The sequence below is a fragment of the Staurois parvus genome, unplaced genomic scaffold (assembly GCF_062004578.1).
Source record: "Staurois parvus isolate SC_StPar_1 unplaced genomic scaffold, SC_StPar_1.0 ptg000299l, whole genome shotgun sequence".
NCBI classification, from domain to species: domain Eukaryota; kingdom Metazoa; phylum Chordata; class Amphibia; order Anura; family Ranidae; genus Staurois; species Staurois parvus.
In genome coordinates, this window is record NW_028318095.1 from 9,792,024 (window position 1) to 9,818,975 (window position 26,952).

The following is a 26,952-nucleotide window of genomic DNA, read 5'->3' on the forward strand; positions in this document are numbered from 1 at the left end:
AAAGACCTACTCCGAAAAAACTCACACACACATATTCTATCCGAAAGCATGAGTTTACATAGTCAATGCATAAAATTATTACATAGTAAGATAATATATATATATATATATCTCTATAGCACCATCTCAATTAACCTCAAAAATCAGAAATAAAACAATTTAAATCAAACTCAATGTTCAAACCATTGGGGAAATAAGTGTGCATATTATAAATCCACTTTGACTCTATTTGGCTCAAAGTACGCACCTTATGGCTGCCTCGCCAGTGTCTCTTATATTTAGTGATACCCCAAAATTTTAGTTCACTAGGGTCTTTGTTATGAAATTTGGCGAAATGCTTTGAAACGCTGTGCTTCGGGAACCCCTTCTTTATGTTTTGCACATGTTCCCGGAGCCTGACCCAAAGGGGTCGTTTGGTTCTCCCTATATATTGCATTCCGCAACTACATTGCAGCGCGTACACAACTCCCTCTGTCCTACAAGTAATAAATTCTTCGATCTTGAATTCCTTCTTACTTACAGATGAAGAAAAACTCATCAATTTCTTATTCCTTCCTTTTGTAGATTTGCACGCATAACATGCCCTGCATGGAAAGAACCCATTTATATCCAAAAAAGTAACATTCTTTTTAGTCGGTGGATCAAGAACATTTTTAACAATTTTATCTCTTAATGATGGGGCTTTTCTATATCTAAAAATGGGGAATTCTGATATTATCTCTTTTAGGGCCGGATCAGCTTTCAATAGTGGCCAGTATCTTCTAAAAATGGTCTCCACTTTCTTATAATGGACATTGAAATCTAGGCACATCACAAGTTGGTCTTTTTGTTCCTCATTTTTCTCTCGATCTACCAAGAGTAAATCTCTTTTTGTATTCCCAACTTCCTGGATCGTTTTACTAATTAAATTTTGCTGATAACCTTTGGCTTCAAACTATCTTGGTACACCTGTGCATGCAGCTGTACACCCAACAGATATATCCTCATCTGAAAGCATGAGGTTTGTTCTTGGACTGGCTGCTACGTAAGTTTCAATGTAAATATGCTACATGTTCCTATGGTATAATTAAATATACTACACTATGGGAGGATTCCTTTGTCTCATTTTGAGAGATTGATATTACAACTTTTCCTGGAGAAGAGCCATAGTGGGAATATTATACTCTGAGAAAACTGTCTTTGGAGTGTTTTGATGCCTGGAGGATCTGTGAGAGGGATCCACTACTGCTCTTTGATCCGCAAGGGTCGAAGGGATAAGGTGAGAGGCTAATTCAGATGGTGGTTGGATTTGCAGATCTGTATACACCCAGAAACCTGCACGAGTTTTCACCTGTGGTCACTAACAGTACAATTTGGAAGCACCGTTTACTGTTTGGTTCACCAACAATATTTATATTTTGGACTTTGAGATATAAGTTTGTGTGTACCATTAGTATGGTTATTTTTCACTTCACAATAGGCACGTGTGATTACATTATATATGTGTGTTTTTTTGGTTTATGCACATATATATAGATATTGTTTTTTGTGTTCCCACATGTTTTTGAGCTATTTATTTGATTTATGTTATTATCAGTAAGCACGTATAGACCTGTTTTGATAACATTGTCACTTTTTTTATTTAATTATTTTGGGATCCCACATTCACATTTAGTTTAATAGTATAGTTGAGATTTTTTATGCCTGTACAATATTGGATTGTCTTAAAGTTTAATAAAATGTCAAAACAGAGTGCAAAAAATTTTTCAAAATCACAAACCCTTATTCCTTGAACCCTCCCCATACTCATATCTTCAATTATTAAGTGTTCTTGCATGGCAAGACCACTTACTGTTATCTCACATATATATTCTTATTATTATAGCCAAATTTACCACCCTAACTCCTCCCACAGTTTTTACACTACATAGACAGTAATATACCGAAACGTGCGGATTGTTCCCAATTGGTGTGCTATTACTTTGTGGAACGTTTCACCGAATGGTTCACAAAATATCACCGTTTTTGTGGTTAAATTGGTCCCATAGGAATGAATGGCGGAATGTTCAAAACTTGAGTGGGAGCTGACAAAAGCTAGAGTGTGAGCTGAAAAATCAGGACATGATTTCTAAACTGCCATCACTCCCTCATTTTCAAGCCCACCTACACAAATCTTATATCAAAATGTTCAGCTATCCCTGCTGCCACTAAAAATGTCCACGGCCAAGCCATAGTCCTGATAGTTTTCACAATATGACCATTTGTTTGCAACTCACACCTCCCATTGACATTCATTGAAAATCCACTCTAGCCACCTCAAATTTGAAGGGCAATTTCTAAACTGTGACTGTGTCTTCATTTTTAATATTTCAGAGGCATACTATGCATAAAAATGTAGGTATGGGTCTTGTGATTCTCACAATATAAAGCTCTTCAGTGTAGGATTTATAATTTTTAAACTACAACCGTTTGAAGATGGCAACCGCCAGTGAAGTGAGCAAGTTGGAGCAGTTTGTTTTTAACCACTCTTCTCTGCCCTTGCTGTAGAGTGAGTGGCCATAGGAACCCAGGTGTGTGAGCAGGCAGCAGAGTGACAAAAGCTAGAGTGTGAGCTAGGCTTGATAATGCTGCTAATGTTTTTATAAATGTATGTTTTAATGTAACTGTGAAGCACTTTGGGCAACAACATTGCAATTAAATGTGCTATTTAAATAATTAAAAGTTGAAATGCATTTCTTACTCTATCAAGCTTGCCATGTGCACTTTTTAAATTTGATCAATCAATTGGTTAGTGTAATGTTTACTATCTTTACTCACTCCAAACACTCCACACAGTTACTCTGCCCAGTCCATAAAGTTACTCTGCCCAGTCCAACCTTTTCACAGTTACTCCAGCCACTCCAACCACACACCAGTTACTCAAGCCACTCCACCCAGTCACTCCGCCCACTCCAGTTGTAGACTACTGGTGGAGGCAAGAACACTTCACAAAATTTCCCCAGAAATTGTAGCTTTTCTAGTTATTATTATTATACAGGATTTATATAGCGCCAACAGTTTGCTCAGCACTTTAAAAAATAAAGGGAGACAATACAGCAACAATACAGTTCAATACAAGAGGGTTAGGAGGGCCCTGCTCCTTGGAGCTTACAATCTAAGCGGAAGGGGCTGGTGGTACAAAAGGTAATAACTGTGGGGGATGGACTGGTAGAAGGAATAGAAGATTATGGTATTAGCTGAAGGTAGGATAAGCTTCCCTGAAGAGATAGGTTTTCAGGGATCACCTAAAAGTGGGCAGAGTAGGTGATAGTCTGATAGATTAGGGCAAAGATTTCCAGAGGATGGGGGAGGCTCTGAAGAAGTCCTGGAGATGAGCATGGGAGGAGGAGACAAGGGAGCTACGGAGTAGAAGGTCATGGGAGGAGCAGAGAGGACAGTTTAGTGATATTTGGAGACAAGATTGGTGATGTAATTTGGGGCAGAGTTATAAATGGTTTTATATGTGATTGTCAATGTTTTGAATTTTATTCGTTGGGCAATGGGAAGCCAGTGGAGGGATTGGCAGAGAGGGATGGCAGATATGGAACGGTTAGTAAGGTGGATAAGTCTGGCAGCTGCATTCATGATAGACTGAAGAGGGGATAGCCTTCGATGAAGTAGGCCAATGAGGAGGGAGTTACAATAGTCAAGGCGAGAGATAACCAGGGAATTAATAAGTTGCTTAGTAATTTCAGAGGTTAAGAATGGGAGGGACTGATAGTTGTATTATTGATCTTGATGGAGAAGTCAGGGGAGGGGGCACAGGCTTGAGGGAATAGTATGAGCTCAGTTTTAGAAAGATTGAGTTTGAGGAAGTGAAGTGACATCCATGCCAATATGTCACTTAGTAGGTTAGTATTGTGAGAGGAGACTGAAGAGGTGAGGTGAGGAGTAGAAAGATAGATTTGTGTGTCATCAGCATAGAAATGGTACTTAAAGCCATGGGAGTTTATTAAGTGACCAAGGGAGGAGGTGTAGATGGAGAAGAGAAGGGGTCCAAGGATAGAACCTCGAGAGACCCCTACAGAAAGAGGAAGTGGAGAGGAGGAGGCAGAGTTATAGGTAACGCTGAAGGAGCGCTGCTATAGGTAGGAGAACCAGGAGAGAGCAGAGTCTCTGAGGCCAAGAGAGTGGAGTTTTTTGAGGAGTACGGAGTAGTGGCCATTGGTTTTAGCAGTTAGTAAATCATTAGAGAGTTTTAGTAGGGCAGTTTCAGTAGAGTGTAGTGAGCGAAAGCCAGACAGTAAAGGGTCAAAGAAGGTTGTTGTCAGTGAGGCAGGAGCTCAGGCGATTGTAGACTAAGCGTTCTAAGAGTTTAGAGGTAAATGTGAGCAGGGAGATGGGTCTTAAGTTGTTCAGGTTGGTGAGGTCCAGGGAGGGTTTTTTAAGTATGGGAGTGATGTGTGCATGTTTTAGAGGGGTGGGGAAGGCACCATTAGAGAGGGAGAGATTGAAGATGTAAGTGAGGGAGCATAGGATAGAGGAAGAGGGTGACCGTAGTAGTTCACAGGGGACAGGAGAAGAGAAGGTGGTAAGACGGGCTTCTGAGAAAACTTTAGTGACCTCTTCAGTAGTAGCAAGGTCAAAGGAGGAAAGTGTTGAGGGAGGTTTAGTATAAGGAATGCTAAGTGGGATAGATGTCTGTACAGTGAAATGCCCCTATGAATTTTTTTTTAATTATTTGCAATCTCGTGAGCAGTGAGTGAGGTACTGGGTGGAGGTGAAGGTGGAGAAAGTAGAGAGTTAAAAGTAGAGAAGAGACAAAGAGGACTGGATGACAAGCTATTAATAAGAGTGACAAAGTAGGCTTGTTTGGCAGCATGGAGGGAGGAATTGTATGTTAAGAAAGCAGATTTATATAGGATGAATGCTTGCTGAGATTTGGTTTTACAACACAATCGCTCTAGTACACGACTATGTCGCTTAAGATTTCTGGTGTCGTCAGTCTGTCAAGGTTGTAATGGTCGGGGCCTGATACTTCATGTAGTTAGAGGAGCAAGTGAGTCTAGTGTGGATGAAAGTGAACTGTTGTAGACAGCAGTGGCCAGGTCAGGGCAAGACAGGGGAGAGATTCTGTCATAGGCTGTTGCAGAGTGGAAAAGAGAAGGGTTTAAGTTGTAAAAGTTTATGCGGTTAATTGTTTGCTGCTTGGAGGGATAGGTGTTTGAAGATGAGGACACTGTGAAGGTGATGAGATTGTGATCAGTGAGAGGAAAGGGGGTGTTTGTGAAGTTGTAGGTAGTGCAAAGATAGGAGAAAACAAGGTCTAATATATTCCCATCAGAGTGAGTGGAGGACTGTGTCCATTGCGTTAAGGCAAAAGATGAAGTTAGGTTGGAGAGTTGTGATGTAGCCGGGTTGTTAACATTAATGGGGATGTTAAATTCTCCAAGAATGTTAGTGGGTATTTCAGAGGAGAGAAAGTAGGGTAGCCAGGCAGAGGAGTCATCAAGAAAGCGGGACACCGGTCCAGGAGGCAGGTAGATCACTGCAATCCTCAGAAAAAAGGGAGAAAACAGCTGAGTCTCGAAAGAAGAGAAGGATATAGAGGGAGGGTTATGGAGGACTTGAAAGGTGCTCAGTGGGGATAGAAGCAAACCAACTCCACCTCCTTTCCGACCACTGGGTCTGGGTGAGTGAGTCCAGAGAAGGCCTCCATAGGAAAGTGCTGCAGGAGAAGCAGAATCTGCTGCTTGAAGGCAGTAATTGCTAGTAGGTTAAGGGAGTGGAAGACAAAAAGGTCATGGACAGAGGTGAGCTTATTACAGACAGAGTGGGCATTCCAGAGTGCACATGAAAAAGGGAGGGTGGTTTTTAGGAGCATGGGGATAGAGATTAAATTGAGTGGATTGTGGCTATTCCTGGAGGAAGGAGGGTGCCTGGTGTGTGGGTGAAATACTGGAGGACTAGGGTTTGGGGAGATATCCCCAGAGGTTAGGAGAAGGAGGGTGAAGAAAGTAAGATGGGAGCTGGATGTATATGAGTGCACATGCCTTCCTGTCCTGGTGTTTGGGTTAACAGGTGAGTAAAGTATCAGCAAGAAGTGATGAAATCAGTAGTAGGGTGATGGTAGAAGTGAGGGTGATATGTATAAGCTTTGGGGTGGAGCAGAGGGCTAAAGAAATTAGATTTTGAGAACAGAGGATAGTAATATGAAAAGAAGGAGTAGAGGGGGCATATTAAAAGGTACATGGAGTGGGAATCAGACTTGTAGGAGATGTTTCCCAGGGTGTTTGCTTGCAGTCCATCCAGCGTGCAGTAGAGTTCTTTGCTGTATTCAACTGCTGCTTCCCACTCCAGCAGAAAATGCACTGTTGTTTTCAACTGCTGCTTCACACTCCAGCAGAAAATGCACTGTTGTTTTCAACTGCTGCTTCACACTCCAGCAGAAAATGCACTGCTGTGTTCAACTGCTGCTTCACACTCCAGCAGAAATGCACTGTTGTATTCAACTGCTAATAGTATATAAAAAGTGCAGCGCTAATGCAAAATTAGATAAAAGTATATATACATGTACAAATTCATGCAATATAAAAAGTCTTCGTGCATACAGATATACGCCACTATACTGTGGCTAATAGGACGTGAGGAAGGATTGTTACATCAACAATCCTTCCTCACGTCCTATTAGCCACAGTATAGTGGCGTATATCTGTATGCACGAAGACTTTTTATATTGCATGAATTTGTACATGTATATATACTTTTATCTAATTTTGCATTAGCGCTGCACTTTTTATATACTATTGTCTGTTGGAAGGTCTTATACGGTGCCTTTGGTGTACAGCTGCTGCTATTTTGGAAGGCGCTCGCTTATTTATATGTTTTTAGTTTGTATTCAACTGCTGCTTCACACTCCAGCAAAAAAAAATGCCCCCGTCTGTGACCTCCCCCATAAGCTGGTCTAAATTTATAGGGAGATGATCAAATGAGCAACTCTTCTCTGCCCCAATTAGGAACTGATAAGGATCACATGAATTTGGGGAGAGGTTAGTCAAAAACCAGATCATTCGCACACATAGGCCAGGGTCATAAAAGATGATTTATTTTCTGATCATAGAAAGGCAAAGGAGGTGAGAATCAATCACCACAAACAGACAAAAAGATATAGGACTAATTATGTTGAGTTTTGCAGAAAGCAGAGCTTTGCAGGGAGACCGTTTAAGGTGGAGATCACAGAACAGCATTTCCAAAAATTCAAAATATAGACTTCCGGTATGCACTTTGTAGAAATTGTCTAGCACCAAGACATTATGCAGAATAGACAGCAAAAAGAAAGAGGCAAGGCAAGTTTTATCTTGCAGACTGCTTCAAAAACCCTATTTTTACTACCGCCTGGTCCCAGTGGAGATAATTTGTGTAATTTCTGCCATGGTGTCACCAGTAAATGAGGGAAAATATCCTTTGTGGCTACATAAGAGCCTACTAACTTCGTGCCAACATAGAACGTAGTTGTGTAGAACGTAGTTGTGGTGCAGTCTCATTGACTTCAGTGAGCACGTTTGGCAAGCCTCACCGCCTGTCAAACGTATGGCACCCAGGAACATTTGTCACACTGCAAAGGAAAGCATTACAGCCACAGTAATATGTATGGACTTCAGGTCAGGGCAGTAAAAACACTGATCAATCACCTGTTTTTACCACCCCTTTGACACCTGTTGGAATTTAATCTAAAAAGTTCTGTTTATAGCCCATCTACCCTACTTGCAATGAAAAGTGAAGAGAGGAGGCAGACCTTCCATTTATCCACCTGTCCTCCATTCATCGAGTGCTTTTCATTGCAGGAAGCGGTAATAGCGGGGAGCAGAATGGGTGGACAGAGTCAACATTTTGTGCTAGTACCTGTGATGGGTTCAGCAGCTCATATTAACCCCCACAACGGCAGAAGATCACAGTTGTAGTGATATGGGGGTCAAATGAATGAAGGTTTCAGGGAAGATAGCAGCCACCAGCACCAGACACACTTTTCATTCATTATTCATAATCTCCCATTATGTGGATTTTTCTTTACCCAAAGTAAAATGGAAATTTATTTTGTCTACTCACTACAATTGTAGAGTCTGAAAATCTCTTGTAGCTCAATTTTTTCTTCACTCCCAGCACTGTACACAGAGCCTAAAGCCAAATCACACCCATCCTGGTATAGAATATATGCATGTCCAAGACAGTATGCAGAATAGACAGCAAAGAGGAAGAGGCAAGGCAACTTTTATCTTGCAGACTGCTTCAAAAACCCTATTTTTACTACCACCTGGTCCCAGTGGAGATATGTTGTGTAATTTCTGCCATGGTGTCACCAGTAAATGAGGGAAAATATCCTTTGTGGCTACATAAGAGCCTAACTTCACTTTTTGCCAATTTGTATGTTACTGCAACACACAGTAACAAACATAACATGCATTACTGTGTTGCATTGCCATTTATTAATTTGCTAATGTGTTGTGGTGTGCTGCATTACAAAAAAGGGTCATGTTCAATTTTTACTTGGCATAGCTCACTTTGTATGTGTCTCTGGGCTTCCACCCTAGGAAAGTTTCAAAGGGACAAAGCCTCCAGCTTGGTCTGGACCAGGAATGAGCTCAGGGTCTGGAGAGAACCAAGGTTTAGATCGGACTTTTCAGGTTTTGCCGTTTAGGATTGAATCCACACCTTCAAGACATTCAGTGGTAAGTGCCCAGCTGAACATCCCATAAAACTTTGCAAAAACCCATCATTGGCTAAAGACTTGCATCTGACTTTAAGTTTCCAAGACAAATGTCAATTATAGCTAACTAGATATTCATGTCTACATGCACTTTGCTACATGGGGACAGTATCAAAAGCTTTAAAGCAACTAAGATACAGTATAAGACACTTTTTTACTTTTATATTTAGTTTTTTACTTGAATATTAATTTTATTAACATAAACAAAGCTTTGCTATAAACTGGCTTGATTAACATATGCAAATGTATTAAGTAAAGTGATGGGTGCAAAATCATGTTTTCATAAGTGTAGCACCCTCCTAGTTAGGTTGCTAGAGTTTAAGTAAATTTAGTTTTTGGCTTTCCTGTAACGGAGGAGCAGTGCTCAATTGCTTTTGGCTGTACTGGGTTCTGCTGGTGCAGGTTCAACTACTTCCCCTTGCATTACAATGAGCTCTGGAATATAGTGGGTGGGACAGTCAGACTCTGGGATGAATATTCATACAACCTCAGGTCAAGAGAGTGACCAGCAGGGGACTGAGAGGTATATAAATGGTCTAGGGCCTAGAGCAGCAGCTTATTCCTGGGGGAAGAGACTCTGTCTGAGGGCTGAGACCCTCTGGTCTGTCAGCTACAGAACAGAAAGAATTATATGTGGGGTCCCAACTCTAAGTATAGCTCGGGAACCCCCATCCAGAGCCATCTGAAGCAGTGCATGAAGTTTTGAAGAGCATCCAAGCTGGAGGCATCCAGTACAGAGACTGGCTGTAAGTACAAGAAACATTACAGTACCCAGGGCACAGTGAGTACTAGCCTTAATCCAAGAGACTGTTCTTGCCACCTTTGGGAGAGCTCATTACAGTTTCTTGACTCAGGACTATACCTCTGTTAAATGGGCTCCTGCATTGTCGTTTATTTAAACTCCACATTTAAGAGGGTGGTTACACCCTGAAGGAGCAGATCAGTTAGTAGTGTCCTCTATTGCATCTCTGCTAGATTTTGGAGTATCCCAAAGCTCTCGCTCACCCCATCCAAGTTAAATCAGCAAATAAACTGCAAAAAGGCATGCATGGCCTGTTTTCTGAGTGACTGTGTGCCTGGCTGCCATGTGTCTATCAGGGAATGGAATCTGGGACTAAACAGCTAGCCCAGCCTGGGGTTTGTTCTACATAGGAAATGCTCTGTGATTCTTGCTATTTGCACATGTTCATGTTTTGTTGAGTCGCTTCGTCCTATGCCTCATTACGCATCCATATCTGTTTATTTAGCCTTGTTCCTACTTTAATTAGATGCATTTTTCTAGTCTACAGCTGCCTTGAGAATAGGATCAGAAGGTGACAAGCTGAGTGAGTATTAGTATTGCCTGCCCTCGAGGAGGGATATCATTTTTTGGATTTTAATGCAGGTTTTTAGTTATTAGCACTGGTTTCCTTATACTTGTGGATTCTAGGTCCTTTGTATAGAAAGGCTACTGTATTTTTCTGCTGTTATGTCATTTACAAAGCTTATGGAAGGAAGATAAAGCAGGATTAAAGCGGAGTTCCAGCTTTTTTTGTGTTTATTAAAAGTCAGCAGCTACAAAAACTGTAGCTGCTGACTTTTAATAAACACACACTTACCTGTCCAGGGTCCAGTGATGTACTCACTCGCTCCATTCCTTCTCTTCTTATTCTCTCCATGGCACCGGCATCTCAACTGTGAGCACCAGGCTGTGACACCTTGCAGCTTCATGCGCGAGTCGCGCTGTGTATCCTGATTAGTCTGGCAGTCTTCTGGGATCTGTGAAAGTTCCCAGGAGACTGCAGGAGGAAGGAGGGAGCCGAACTTCTGGCTCACTTCGCCACAGCAAAGTGAGCCAGAAGTGGGAGTGAGTACCTGTCAAAACCAGGTATCTTCTCCCCCTTCCCCCCCAAAAGGTGCCAAAAATGGCAGTGGAGGTGAGGGGAAGCAAACAAGCGAGCTTCCATTTTTTAGGGGGAACTCTGCTTTAATAAAGGACCATATCATTACACCTTGGTTGATATAAAGTGCTTTCGCCAAAACTTTTAGCTAGAATGAGGTACGGATTTCAAGTACTGAGTTTTTTTAGTAAGCTTTAAATGTTGTGTCCCTATTAAACAAATAATAGTAACAATAAACTTTATTTTATATACTGCCTTTAAAGGTAGCTTCTCAAAGCGCTTTCCAAAAACCAGAGAAACAGAAACACACAGGATTAAACAAAAGAAATAAGGAACAATTACATGTAAGCTTGTCTAAAGAAAAATGTTTTAAGATTTGATTTGAATGAGTTTAGAGAAGATGACTCTCCGATGTTCTTTGGAAGCAAATTCCAGAATTTTGGGGCATAGAAAGAGAAGGATCTGTCTTCAATGAAGTGTAAGTGAGTAGGGTGAACACCCAGAAGACCAGTGTTTTAGGAGAGGAGGGTTTATGAGGGGGTTCAGACAGATAACGGGGTGCCAAGCCATGAAAAGCCTTATAGGTGTGCAAGAGGATCTTAAAGTCTATGCAAAACCTGATGGGTAGCCATCTTACTTCATGCTCATCACCGAGAAGGGGAATGAAGGAAAATATGCCTCATGGGGTCTCAGACAGTAACTATATAATTAAAATAGGTTCTAAACATTGCTTAAGCTAGTATAAAATGTGCTTTCGGTGAGTTTCTGTGTCTTCATAGCGAGATATTCTCTCACTTCCTGTTATAGCTAAAATCTGTCAAATAGGCAAAAAATGGTGAGATTTTTCCTCATTTCTTTCTCTGTTCTTTTTAATGTCCGTCAAACACACAAGAAAAAGGTAGTTTTTTCCTCCTTATCTATTCTGTCTGAAACCTGTGAAACGGACAGACCGTCAAAATTAGTCTCCCTAAATTGAATACAAATTTGACAGAAGTTAAACCTCAAATACTTATATAAGAAACAGGGAGTGTAAAGTTGATCCCAAAATGTGGATGGTGTTAAACTTTAATCAGATTTTACAGATGAAAATGGCAATATTGGAATCCAAATTTATGTGGGATTTACAGTTTCTAAAAAGACTTTTGGGAGCTTTGTAACTTTCATAAGACCAATCAGGGAGCCTGAAAATGTGCCATGCCCTTTGATATAAAAGGGAGCCTCCTCCCAGGGTACTTTTCGCTGTGGTGTTTTTTTAAGACATACAGTGCATACATTATAAACACACATAATGATAATTCTTATTATGCAGCCCTGATTTCCCAGTGTAGAATATGAAAGTAAAGTCCAAAAGAAATGTCTAATGCAACAGCAGAGGCAAGTCAAGTCAAAAACTTGTTTGGAAAAAAAAAAAAAAAAATTTGAACTGGGAAAAAAGGGGATTATCATCTTTATTAACATTATTTAATTGAGGACACTGTAAAGCAGTTGTCTGAGTTAAAATCTAATCTTCCAGGAGAGAATTGGGAACAGGATACTTAGGCCTGGAAGTAGAAATAAAGCTTTGCACCAATGCCCAACCCATCAGTTAACTACACAAGAACCAGGAAAGTAAGAAAGGCACAGGGCACAGTGTATGTATGGTGACAGATGAGCAATATCTTGCTGTCCACAATTTTTGGAATAAGGTGCTCACACTACTTCTTACACTCCCTGCTTCAAGGATGGTTGTACCCCTAAACAAACCAGGTCTGCCGTGAGACATTTCATTGTATGTGGCAAATTAAAAAAATGGTATTTTCTTGATACCACTAAAATGAATAAAATAGACCTTTTTTATTTGGTAATTCTTCACAAAATCAAATAAGATTGCATGGCTAAGTGGTAAGCACTTCTGCCTAGCAGCACTAGAGTCTTCGGTTCAAATCCCAACCATGACACCTCCTGCCTTGAGTTTGCATGTTCTCCTAGTGCCTGCATTGGTTTCCCCTATGTACTCCGATTTCCTCCCACACTCCAAAGACATGCTGGTACGTTAATTGGGTCCTGTCTAAATTGGCCCTAGTATGTATGAATGCAAGTTAGGGACCTTAGAATGTAAGCTTCTTGAGGGCAGGGACTGATGTGAATAAACAAAATACATGTAAAGCACTGTGTAAATTAATAGTGCTATATAGGAATCTGTAAGAAAAAAATAGTGAGAGCAGTCCTAGGGACAATCATAGGAAAAGCATAATTCCCCAGTTTAGGTATGTATGCAGATAATATCTCAGTTCTCAGTTTAACGCATTTCACAGAAGAATGTCTATGCTATCAGGGAAGTAGCAACTGTTAATAACTGTCCCAAAGTGCAATCTTTTAAAGGACATTCAGTTTGTTTACCCTTCCCACAACGTCATATTACCTTTCTCATAGAGACCAAAACAGTAGATAGGTAAGAAATCCACAGAGCAACCTTTGCCCAACCTATGCTCTGCCATGTCAAGAGTGACATTTTTGGTCCATTGTGGTGTGATTTTATAATGTCTTCAAATATGCATCTAAATAAGCTTGATAAGGGTTATTTCTGAATATGGATTTTTAGATATTTGCTATCCTTCCCTTGCAATCTGCATTACTGTCAGGAAGCCTTACTTAATTTCTTTATTTGGCTCCTAGGTGGTGCTTTAGGAAGTAGTGTTGAAATAAGCTCACTGAAAAGAAATGACGAAGGCAGGCAAATTCAGGTGAGTTAAAGTTATCCACATATTTTTTCTGGCATTGCATTCATTTGAGTGGATGCTTCAAAAACACTTTCACAGTTCATTCAAGGCAAGTCGGGAATGCTGTGTTTCAAATAACAAATGCCTGGAGCTAATACATTTTAATTGAATTAAACAAATGCTGTCCAGGGCAATTTTTTAAATTCCATACTTATATTAACAGGTGTAGGTGGTATGTTGTGCTTTGGTAAAAAAAGTACAATGGTGCTTTGGGACCAAAATACATTGCAACAGTATGCGGGGCTCCACTGCAAACAAAGGGCAGCTTTGTGGTGTCATCAACAGAGTCAAAATGTTGCTGCTTTTTTGTTTTCTTTTGGGGCATTTCATTTATTTTCTTTTTTAACATTTCTATTTATATTCACTTTTTTTTTTTGCTGTGTAAGAATATAAAAATGGTGGGAGGTAATATTACCTTTAAATTTTTTCAGGTCTTTGGGTTTTCTTAATTAAATTTTTTGATCCATTTCATTCACTTTTGTTAGGTCATTTTGTTATGATCTTTTAATTTTTTTTTATGAGGTCAGCAGCATCAGTTTCATATTTTTGAAGACACTGTAAAAGCTGTCCTTTATTTGCAGCAGAGCACCACATACTATTGAGGTACATTTTAGTCCTCTAAAGGTTCATTTTTTTTTGTAAAATAACAAAGATGTCATACTCACCAGCTGTGTGCAGTGGTTTTGCACAGAGCAGCCTGGCTCCTCCTGTGCTCGGGTCCCCTGCAGGCTCTCCTGGCTCCTCCTGTCTGTCAGGTGCCCCCACAGCAAGCTGCTTGCTATGGGGGCACCCGCTGCTCCATGTGTCCATTCACACAAAGAGCCGCGGCTTGGCTGCACCCCCTCTCTCTCCTCATTGGCTGACTGGCTGTGATTGACAGCAGTGGTAGCCAATGAGGTGGCAGAGACCAGGGATAGACGAGGCTGTTATTCACACCACTGGATCATGATAAGGCTCAGGTAAGTATTAAGGGAACTGGGTGCACTGCTACACACAGAAGGTTTTTTTACCTTCATGAATAGAATGCATGAAGGTAAAAAATCTTCAACCTTTACAACCACTTTAAGCACCATAGTGTTTTCTGCACCAGAGCAAACATACCCTATACACTTCTTGCCTGTTAATAAAAATAGGGAATAACCCTAAAGGGAGACCTAAAGGGAGAGGCAGAATTTTTTTTCCATGTAGCTATCAGAAGGTGAGCAGCATCCTGTATCCACAGGCTAAAGCAGTGGTCAGGGTGCAGAATCAAGAGGCAGCTCATGTGTGACTTTCATTTCAGGCATTTCCAGCACATGGAGGAGGTAGTGGGGTGGCTAGCCAGGATTTTGCCATCCTACTTATCTGTCTCCCAGGTCCAGGGTACTTTGAAGTCATCTTCAACTGCAAATGCACCTTGTTTTTCCTCCTCACCCACAGTTACTCCTGCCATTCACCCAAAAATTGGAGGAATTGGCTGAATCAGTTGAGCACAGTGACAGTCGCTTGCTTCCCAATTGCAAAAAATGTAATATTTCTTGGCAGGGTCATCCTATTCTCTGCATAAATTTTTGTGTTGGGTTACTGTGTCTCACCCAAAACCTATTTTTTCTGCAGCTTTTTCCCAGTTGAAAAATTAATGTTTGCAAAATAATGGGTTTTCATTAAAATTGGATAACACTTTGAGTTGTAAATTATACCTACTTGTTTAGGGAGCGCTGCTTTTTTGTAGGTTTTTCTTTTTTAGTAAATTAATATACTGCAGTTGTTATTTCTGGCTCTTGACTGTGACACAATTTCCTGATTTTTTTCACTGTATAATATGCCTCTCTTCCTCTAACATAGTGGCCAATTACAAATGTTTGTATAATGTGCAGCAAGTCTGTACAATATTTCTGGCTGCTGTTCTTTAAAATATCATAATCTGCTTGCTATTTCATTTAAAAAGTGACTTATTTTCCCCTCTTAAATGCTTACATATTGTCACTGTGCCATGTGTTTGGCTGTTGTCTTTGAAACATGGCATTGTCATTCATTTTCTTTTAGTTCACCTGAACATCTGCCTCTTTTCTGGAATGTGATTTTTGGTTTGAGGTGTTCTAGTGCACTCTGACTTGACATTTTGTTAGACATTGTCAACAATACAGTGTGGAACTGAAAAGAGGTTCACAAGCTATGTTGCGTGATTTGTTTTGAAAGTTTAGCAATTTGTATACAGTTGATAGCATTAGTTTTATATATGCTTTGCAATAGATTATAGCTATATTTTCTCTGCTATGTTTTCTCTGCTACTGTACTTCCAGCACTGAATTATGGTCTACCAGTGCTGCAACAACAGAATGATGTGTCTGAAAAAAACTAACTAAAAATAAAAACTATAAGCCAATCAATAATGTACAAGAAAACTAAATTATTATGTTGGGAATGAAATGTCATTTACTGGCAATTCTTTTTTTGTTTGTAAATGTCAGTGCTACTGCAGCACTTTCTCTACATCAAAGATGTGGGCAGGATTAGAGGACCCACCAGGCATGTTATTTAAAGGAATTGGGCAGTTGCACCCCCCATGCTATTTTCTTTACATACTCCTGCCTACTAGCCCAGAAAAAGGGAATTTTGAGTTTGACAGATTTGATTTGCATTAATTTCAGCGGGGTTTGGGTTTAGCATCCAAACTTCTTTGCCGAACCCTGCTCAAACCAAACCTGGGCAATTCAGCTCATCCCTTAATATTAGCAGGTGGAGGAGGAAGAAAATGTGCATTTGAAACACTTTCTGGCAAATGTCTTCTCTGAGCCTGGGAGGAGTAAGAAAAGAAAAACTTCACTATCTCCTGCACAAAGAGCTGTGGGTGGGATGCAACATCCCCTAGCTCCCAAGAGCCTCTCATGCCATAATCACATTGCAGGAGAAGAAGTGAAGAAGTAAGGGGAGGAAAATGGAGGGGAATGATGGGGAAGAGGAGGAAGTGGTCACAGCAAAGCTCACCATCTACTTCCCCCATGTTGTAGGCTTCCCTGTCATTTTATTATTTTGTATGGTCCTCATTTGGGGAAGGGTGGGCCACCTATGACCATATGATTCTATGTTTAAGACCAATTTACATGTTTTACATGTTTACATTTTACATGTCGTTAAACAGGGTTATGCCATGTAGTAACCTGCTTTAAATTAAGGCAGCCCATTGAAAATGAATGTGCTGCCAATACACTCTAATTTGTAATTAACTGCTTACAGCCCTTAGGCCATATACATAGGACCTCAAGAGGAAGTGGTTGTACCAGGATCTTGGCTTTAGCAGCCATGATCCTGTATCAGCCACCCATTCACTTTAATAGGGTTGAGAAGGAGGTCCCTTTCCCACTGCTGTTCCTGAGCTCTCATATCCCATCAGGATCCATCCCGTCAGCTGAGGACAGAGAAGAAGAAGGAACATCCATTCCTCCACCTCCTCTGTGATGAATGAAACCAGAAGTTGTGTATATGATGCTACTTATGGATTTGGATCTTTGTTTACTGGGCGTTACCTGCAACCGATCAAACTGGTCTCATTCCTGATGGGTGGAGAGTCAGCTGAAGCCATTTTGTGCTCATTTGTTTTGCGATTCACTATATTGGTGTGTGGTCCTGGGAAACATTTGTGGCTACATGGAGGGGCCTGATGTGCGGTCATCAGCGAACCAACACCCAGCAGCAGCGTTTCAACTGACTGGTACATCTGACAGGAGCAAGTGAGCAGTGCTACGTTTCATTTGGTTCACATAAGCCAATCAGAGGCTATCATGGAGATCAGGTGATCAGTAACCAAAAATTGCCCGAAATTTGTATACAAGCAGGTGGAAAAGCATTCCTTTTAGTTACACAAAGCCACAGGGTTTCATTGTGCACCATTACGACATTAGCTGCTGGCGTCCTGACAACCAGTGACATCATCAGTTGATAAGGAGTAGCACAATATCCTAGTTTGACCTTCCCCTGCCTTTCTCCATCAGTGCTGGGGTCACATTAGCTCAGTGATGGAGAAAAACTGAGGGAGAAGAGAAACACTGGAATACTAGTCAGTACCAGTGTGTGAAAGTGTATTTGCTTTGGAAGAATAAATCACCTCTATTGTTGGGTGTCTTACATGTGTGAATGTTGCTGCGTTAAATAAAACTATTAGAATCGTTTTTCACATTTTAGAATGGGGTGCCTCAGGACCGTCCATAATTTTAAAGGGTGCCTTGAGTGAATAAAGCTTGAGAAACACTGGTATAGATCATACATAGAAGGAGGGGGCAGTGAAGACATTAAGAACATGGAAAGTTACTTTCAGTAAAAACACATCTCAGTGATTGGCTGGACAAGATAAACATTTACGGCTCAATTATTGGTTCTTCCCTCATTGGCTACGTCACCTCTTCAATAGTACAGGCAGAAGCAATCAATACCCTGAGCTTAGTAAAAAATCTACAGAGCACAGGAAAGGTAAAGAAAGCTTTTGCCTAGCTACAACTTAGCTGTTAAAGGTAACACAGAAAAATTAGGGGCGCTAGCTTTTTGACAGGTTCCCTACACTTTTGTTTTCCCATTTTGTCTTTTCACCTCCACCCCATCTGGCATCTTTTCTTTGGTTTCAATTGCACAGCAGATAAAACTCTGAATGATCTTATAGCATAACTAAAGGCACGATTACTTACCTTAGTTTCAATGGTCTCATGCCCGTATGGTCCCTTAACGGTGCTGGCATCTTCTTCCCCTGGATCTTCCGCAGTTGCAGTTGCCGATGGGGGATGATATCATTTATTCGCAGCTCAGTGTACATTCCACAGAGACACCGCCTTTAGTTTTACTTTTAGAAGAAAACACACTATAAGACCTTACCTGAAATGTATTCAGCTGATTTACACTGATAGTTCAGTTGAGCATTAATCTTCCTGCTAAATCATTAGGTAAAAATAATAGTTAATATATAAATGATGTAAAGTGTAAAGCATGGAGGCTCTATACCAGGGGTATTGGAAACTTGGGCACTGCCCGAGGGCCTGGGGTCAGTAGGGGGCCCCATGAGATGCCCCTGGTACCTTTTTCATAGGCTTTTTTGAGTTTGGGCAAGCACACAGGGGCCCCATGATCCCCTATTGCCCGGGACCCCATAAGTTGTCAGTCCACCCCTGCTCTATACTTATGAAAGTATATAAGGCTGCAGTGGATTAAAGGCTGCTGCAAGACACAAAGAGAGACCACAAATGTATGATGTGCCCAGAGATCATGTATGTTTTATTTCACTGAATGCTATCGCTGTTTGCAGGTCAAGCAGAAGCAGGAAGATATCGGAGAAGTGTTCTGTCGCTGGTTTTATAACGACATGCTTCATCAGCTTGAACAAACAACAAATATAAGTGATTGGGCAGCTATAGTTTTCTATGACAATGTAACTCTCCACTGTATCTGTACTTTAGGCAAAATAAAAAATGTACAAGGTGAAGGAGCTGATATGGCTAGCTGGATCTTTTCCGATTTCATAAAACAGGAAAGACTAAGATTTAACTATAATGCTCTCGGAGGAATAAAAAGCAACTTTAACAACTATGGTATACTAACTGTGGAAGTATCTGGATCTGTTCACAAGGAGAGATCATTTCTAGGGCTTTTTGAACACAAATATAAATTAATTATACATCCAGAAAATGGCAAATTCAAAATTACTAATGCTGATCTCAGAATGGGTAATTAACATTGTACTGCAAGTTTTTGAAATCTGAGAAATATTCTGGATTTCTGCAGCAATGGCTTATAAAATGTCAACTGATATTCATCTAAGCCATACCAGCATACACATAATTGTTATATACAGGTATATTTGAAATGATTTAAAGAAAAAAGAAGAATCATGATTGTGTGAGTATATATACAAAAGGTCTGTATATTTCCCCATATATAGTTTAAAGAGAAACAGGCTCTTATTTAGGAAACTTCTGCCACCCACTGATACTCACCTTCGCCATGCTCCCCAGCAGTTCCATTCATTTGTCTTAGCCCTTGGTAATACTTGGTGCTTCCAGGATGAAATCATGTGACCTTCCCTTCTTCTTCCCAGAACGCAGTGGTCAATCAGGCCCAGACACTATCATATGGAGGAAAGGGAAAGATCATTAAGTTCTGACACCAACCTTACATAGGGATTATACTTAGGGGCCTGGCAGAAGTACAGAGTGGAGAGGAGTGTGGGAAGGTAATTATCAGTGGGTAGGGGTAACCTAACAAGAGAATCTGTCACTTTACCCTGAATACACAACTTGTTAGATCTTTTACCTCTCTCCTTCTAAGGATCACTGGAGTTAGAGGTGGGAGGTCCGGTGTCCTATTCTGCAAACTCTCTGACACATGCTGTATCCTGAGTGTATCCACAGTATCATTTGCCATTTCTACTGTGAACACCAGCACTCACTGTTGTTTATAACATCTACCTGCAGCTCAGCCTGCTTAGGAGTCTCACGTTTGAGTCCTTTTAACATTCTGCCATTTTACACAGCCCTGAAGAAGGAGGATTGTATGGCACTTGAAACGTGTTGGGTGTCTTTTGCCCTACTTGAACAATAAGGACTTTGGACTCTTAAGGATTTTTCATTTGGTGCTCTTGATTACATTACATAAACCTGGAGTTAAAATTCCACTGTTAATGTTCCATATTTGGGGAGCAATTGTTCTTATCAGCAAACCGCAACGTTGGATAAATATGTAGCAATCTCCAAGGCTGCCCTCCTTCAATACTCACATTTCCAATGAAGCTGTAAAAAAACATATATATACTGTATATACACATATTCAACAGAAAAAAAAGGCGCCTTTAGGAATTTTGGGAGAAAAATTAATAATTTTAGTAGTGATTCAAAAAAATGTGCTTATGTAAAATTAAAACTAGGACCAAAACCATACAACGTATCAAAGATATAGTGCTAATAATGAAAGGACATACTGTATACAATAAGCGCTAAAGCCAAGATGCACCATAAGGTTTTTTCCCCGGCATTAATTTCAGTTGAACATGTTTTTGTATTGCTGGTAAAATTATTCGTTTTACTACCTATACTTTTAGAGGTTCCATTTCTTTTCTATTGATGTATGATCCTGCATTTCGGTGTAATGTAAATATTGTAATGCAGGACTGTTATGACAATGGTTACTGAGGAACAGAGTTAGGCAATTGATAGTGAATCACTGTAAGACTTTGGGTGGCCTTTCAGCTCTTTTTTTTTAGCTCTATGAATAATCCTCAAACAAAATAATAAAGGCACGTATTTGAGCATGACAATATTTTATAGGTGAGTCTCAAAAAGTATAAAAAAAATTGTACTAAAATGTTTAGATTCTTGTAAACAAAACTACTCTTGAATATGCATAGTAGGTTTTGTTTGAAAATACTGTTTTAGATCAATCAAAGCATTTCAGAAGGAATGGGGTCTGGACCTCAAAACAGTGTTTGAGTGTTGTTGCAGTTAAATTGTCTTAGTTTTTGGATCATATGTGTATTCCTTGTTCCCACTTCATTTGCGTTTTAGGTAATATTTAGACACCTTGGGGGGAATTTACTAAGACTGGAACAGCCAGAATCTGGAGCAGCTGTGTATGACAACCAATCAGCTTCTAATTTCAACTTGTTCCATTAATCTTTGAACATGAAAGGTAGAAGCTAGTTTATTGAGAAGCACGGCTGCTCTAGTTTTAGTAAATTCCTCTCCCTGACATTCTGTTATATACTGTAAAGTCCTGATGCTTCTCGGAATTTCTGAGTATCTCAGTGACTGTAAGCCATCCAGGACCTGCATCAAAAAGGCAGCCACATAAAATTGAACTCCATTTACAATGCTTTATAGATGAGATGAAGTTTTGATGTCTACATGCAAATATTTTGTTACCATAATTCTATATGTTGACCAAAAAGTACACCTTTACTTACCTGTCTCAAGAACATTGTTCTAACATTGGTTTTGAATATTTAGGTGGTCTTTAGCTGGGTTGAGACAAGGAACTCTGTTTATGTGTGGCTTCCACTGTGGAAGCCTACATTGAACACCATTCCTGTTTTCCTTTTGTTATGTTATAACTATTCAAATTTATTAGGAAACCATCTTCATTCAGTTAAAACTTTTTCACTTTTATTTGCTATGTATGCAGACCAAAAATGTCTAACATTAAATATTCAGCTTGGGGCCTTCTTGACAGGTTTATGATAATTGGACTGGGACTTCTGCTCTTGATCAACATCAAGTCATGTCAGGATCATTAATAGCAGGGGGTAGGACAATACAGTGTTTCACAATAAACCATGGAGGCATAGATAAATTCCTCTGGACTGGGTATGTAATGAATCATGTTGAACATGGTTAAAGGAGACTGTTTTTTTTATTACTGAACTTCAAAGCACATTTTAAAAATCATTTATGCAAAAATCCAGAAAGGGTTTGCTTGGGTTTATGTGTTGGAACTTCCTATTCCTACGTTCCTGTTCCTGTTCCTGTTCCTACGCCATGAACATCTAATGAAAATCTGAGATCTGAATTGTAAAAAATTGTAAATAGGACTAACATTTGACCATTAAGATTAGCATCTGCTCCAAATATATTCACACCAGGTATCTATAATATTCCAGTATACACACAAACACACACGCTAGGGACAGTTGTTTAAGAGCATACAATTCCATGCAGATGGTTTACCAGGTCGAAATCGAACACATGAACACAACACTGCACGACAAGCATACTATGTTATTAGCCACCAAATATCACTTGTGTTAAAGTAATAATATATCCAAGAAGAAGTATAAAGTGATACTATGTAACTGTTCATTTTGACAAATAAGAGCATGAATCAAATGAATTAAATCTGTTATATTGAAGAGGAAGAGTAGAATAAACTGTTTTATGACAATATAAGATAATTACTCATCATGCTACATTTACATATGAGCAAGAATTAACATATCACCATCTTTCATTGTCTTACTGTTTAAAAAAGCTACACGTCATTTCAATTAAGCTGCCATAGATGTATTGAAATATGACTGGTTCAACAGGTACCCGCTGAATTTTGATCCATCTATTTCCAATCCTGTGCAAGAGCAGTCAATCTACTGATCGACTGCTTGAGAACAGGCTTGTTGGAAAAGTCTGTTCCCAATAGGCTGAAGCACTGCTCAGTGTATTCTGACAGTGGAGGAGTCCAGCTGACAAATCTGCTGTCAGAATACATAGCCACAGCGAGGAGAATCCTTATTCTCAATTGTGTGGATGGAGGAATTGGTTTAGTTTTTTTTTTGTTCAGCCAGCTGGTCATGTATGGCCAGCCTAAATGTTTCAATGTGGCCTTGAACCCAGAGTCAGCATATGTTAAAGTGATCCTGTCACATAAAATATGGGCTGTCTGAAGAAGGTATTCTATCCAACACTTCGGAGTGCATTCTATGCTGTGTCCCCCACATTCAATTTTGGTTCCTCCAGCTTAACAGAACAAAGGACTGATGTCGTATTTAGCCGGAGGAACATGGTGGGAGACATGCTACCTGACAAACCTGTGTCAGGCAGCAGCACACCTGTATCTCTTGAAGAAAATGAAGATTTGACTTGTTACCTTCTAGAAAAGTGGGCATGATTTTGTTTCTTCTTTAGCTTGTCCAATTACATTCAATATGTGTAAATAGTATTTTAATAACTGCATTGTAACCCAGTCCTGAAAAAGCAGAACTCGACCGTGAAATATGTTGATGGGTTTATGTTAATGGCGTACTCGAAATGTTAACATGGTCTGATATGAACCATAATTCTTTGTACATGCTCAAAAACCTGTTTTTATAATTATCTTTGGAAATATTATCTGGCCCATTAATAAACCATTTATATATAACTTTTATATAGTTTACAGTATATTATATACATTATACTTTATATGGTTGTCTGTATTTCCTTAATGCTACACTTAAAGTCCTATTTTATATATGTGTTCTTGAGTCTTCACACATTTTATTATGTGAACATTCTCAAATCATTTAATAAATTATCCTTGATGTATCAGAATTCTTGTTATTATATCATACATTTGTTATACTGAGGCTGATTTACTAATGGACCTGAGACTGTTCACTCAATTTTTGGGTGAATATTCACATGAATTATCAAATCAAAAATATCTTTATATTTATTTCATCTGCAATGAAACACCAATCACACAATCATCCCCAGTGCTCAGAGATCCATCACAGTTGAATGAGGCCAAGGATGACAACAAATGGATTCCACCAAGAATGCATAGCCGATGTAGCCCTCCTCAGATAAGGGGATTCACTATGCAACTACAAAAAGAACAAACAGAAGGGCACAAGTACCTATTGCATTACCAGAGATTTATTATCCAAGAGGAGTGTCATAACAAATGGGTGCTCACAAAGGTAGAAGATAAAAATACCCTAAAACCACAAGATGATACAAGGTATAGGAAACCCCCCTATGCTGGAGATCTGGTGTATTTTGGGGGGCGCACCCCCTTCCTCAGAGCTATACTGTTTGGACAATTACTGAATATTCATACAATTTGTTATGTGAACTCAAATACTTTTGTAAATTAGCCTCACTATCTTAGAATTGTTCATTTTTTTATTTTTCTTTCCTTGACCTCTGTGCTCTTTCGTACTGAAGAGATTTACTGAAATTTTATTTAACATTTTTTGTTTGATGACTGTAGCAGGCCTTGGCCCATGGTGGCATGGACTGCTACCAGCATATAGGACATACAGTATATTCTTTTGTAGGTTCTGTGTTCAGTCTCCAAGGGAGTGATAATCTCAGTTTAGATCCATAGCATTTACTATAGGTGCAGCTCAGTTTCAAAACACGAAAACAAAAGAATCAAACACAACAATGTATTCCAGATTATTTAAAACTGAATGTGGAAAGCCACCATGTACCTCCTTTTTTGCTTTTATGATGTTTTATTAGGGTTACATTACCGACTATTAACAAAACACAAAACTGAGCTAGATGGAATTTTTCGGGATGTAGTCAAAGAATCTTTTTTGATGTCAGGTGATGAAGGGTATTCATTCCCCCCCCACTCCCCAATCTGTTTGAGATCTTATATACAGTACATACAGTATCATTATTGTTTAGAATTTATATAACGTCAACAGTTTATGCAGCACTTTACAATATAAAGGGGGACAGTACAATTACAACACAGTTCAATACAGAAGGAATAGGAGGGCCCTGCTAATGGAGTTTACAAGCTAAAGGGAGGGGGAGCTACTGCAAAAGATAATAAGGGGATGATCTGATGGAGGTGACCAGGGGCGGACTGACAACTCATGGGGCCCCCGGGCAATAAGGGATCATGGGGCCCCTGTGTCCTTGCACAAACTCAAAAAAGCCTATTTATAAAGGTACCAGGGGCATCTCATGGGGCCCCCTACTGACCCCGGGCCCTCGGGCAGTGCCTGAGTTTCCAAATGGTCAGTCCACCCCTGGAGGTGACTCAAGTACAGTTCTTAGGTGGAGGTGGGGTAGGCTTCCCTGAATAAATAAGTTTTCAAGGATCGCCTAAAACATAGGACATAAAACGGTTGTTGGAACTAAACGTTCATGTTATTTTACAAGGGCAGATCTTTTGATACTCGCAACAACATTTCTGAGAACTGTCCATTCTAACAAGGATTGTTCAAGCCATAATTCAACCCCTGCTTCAAGCAGTCCTGATCAAGAACATATTGTATGTGTAAAATATCGCCAAAACTACCAGTCATAAGCACTTCAAAAAGCTTGTTCTAATTTGTCCAGTAAAGTCCTCCACTCTTAAAATAACCACAAAAGCAATTTTTTTTATAGCTTGGTTGGGTTAAGGGAGCATTAAATCCCCCATCAGAAGTCTTGACTGCCCATCAGGGATATTTCCCTTTATTTCCTGTCCTTTAGACACAAAAAATGAAATCCCAAGCGGCAGACTGTTGTTACTGAAACAAGTGTCCCCATTGGAAGATTTCTCCTGGAATACTGATGTAATCCTCACTTTCAGTCCCAGTGACACTGGTTCACATAAAGAGGGTAAATCTCCCCAATGGTGACACAGACAGCAATAACACGTGATTCAAAGCCAAAAAGCATGAAATCTTATTTAGGGTCCATGCACACTGGCTTAAAAAAATGCTACTCCTTGAGGAGTTTAGAGTTTTGCCTGTAGCAGCAAAAAATCTTTTCTTATGTGTCCATGAACATTAGGTCATTTAAAGTCATATTTTAGGCTCAGCGTTCAGAGGCAGAAGAAGAAACCCTTCTGTTTGGCATTTTTGAGTGGTTTTCTGGCAGAAAAAAAACACTACATGGTTCTAAATGCTGCTAATTGCTCCTAAATGCTAGTACACACTCTTTTTTCTTGCCAAGAGCACTGGCGTTTTTTTAAGCCAGTGTGCATTTTCCTTTCCTGGTGTCCATCTGCATACACATGATTGGTAGCCATGCCTCTCCAACCCACTGGAGAAATGAGTATAAAATGTGTCAACCCCTGACTCTGCGCCATTTTTTAATTAGTGTAGCCAGGTGCAGGGCTACAGTAAAATAAAGAAGGAGACATTGCCTTTTATTCTTCTTTCTCTCTACTTAGATACTGATGTTGTGTTGCACCATTCTCAGGACAGCAGGGGAAGAGCTTGAGTCAAGATAGCCAATAGACTTCTGCGCAGAGCTCTGAGAATGCTGTGAGTTGTGGTTTGAGATGGTAGCTATATGATGGGATGAATACAGATCCTGGAATGCAGTGGAAGAGGTTTAAGAAAGATTTTTATTAAACTGCATGGGAAGGGAAAGGATTTTTCCCCTTTCTTTTTCTTCAATTTAATTAGGGACATGTGCGTTTTAGTTCCTTCCAGGGCATTTTACCACATTCCAATACAGTTCTGTGCATAAACAATGCAGCCTGTTCAACTTTTATGGCAGCACCTGCAACGCACTGGAAATGCAGGCACTGATATTGACAACCATATAATCTTCTTAATGTGCGCTTTGGATGTAGAAAAATGCAACTTCAGCACATGTAGGGTGAAATGGCCCTAAAGGTTATTATAAGTAAGGGAACGGGATTGACCAGGAATCGTGAATTCAATCAGACTAGTGGTGAGATACAATCAGGAATTGCATAATAATGCGAGATCTGAGCTGTAGCTGATAGGAAATGAGACACATTAACTTGATCAGTAAATAAATAGTTAAATAAAAAGAGTGGGACGGTGATACATAGGTTTGCAGATGGAACAGGTGATGATGGGGGGGTGGGGGAGGGGGTCAAGTTGAATAAGGAGAGAGGTTAAAGAGAAGGGAAAAAAAGTTGCAATGAAATATAAACAGAAGGAAAATTGAAAGTTTCAAACTTGTCAGAACAGGACGCAAGTAAGATTCACTCCCTTTCTACTTTCTAGTTAGTAACCAAAATCTTAATTGATTGATCAAAATTCCTGGCACTGACAGAACCCTGGAAAATTGATCTCCATATTTTGGGCATTCACAAATGTCAAGGAGCTTACAATCTAAGGCCCCATGTACAAGGGACGTTTCTGAATGATGGAAACTGCCTGCTGGAAAACGTAGGTTAA

At 39.9% G+C, this 26,952-nt stretch overlaps 1 protein-coding gene across 1 annotated transcript in view; it reads left to right on the forward strand.

Annotated features, from left to right (window-relative positions):
• The window catches only part of LOC149457887 (uncharacterized), a 92,530-nt gene extending 69,135 nt beyond the window's left edge, over positions 1–23,395 (forward strand). Inside the window, exons 7-10 of the mRNA XM_089682926.1 lie at positions 8,547–8,684; positions 10,005–10,047; positions 13,258–13,325; positions 18,631–23,395. Coding sequence (XP_089539052.1) covers positions 8,547–8,684; positions 10,005–10,047; positions 13,258–13,325; positions 18,631–19,056 — 675 coding nt within the window. The 3' untranslated portion in view covers positions 19,057–23,395. The remainder of the gene's footprint in view (positions 1–8,546; positions 8,685–10,004; positions 10,048–13,257; positions 13,326–18,630) is intronic.
• The last annotated feature ends 3,557 nt before the right edge of the window (positions 23,396–26,952 follow it).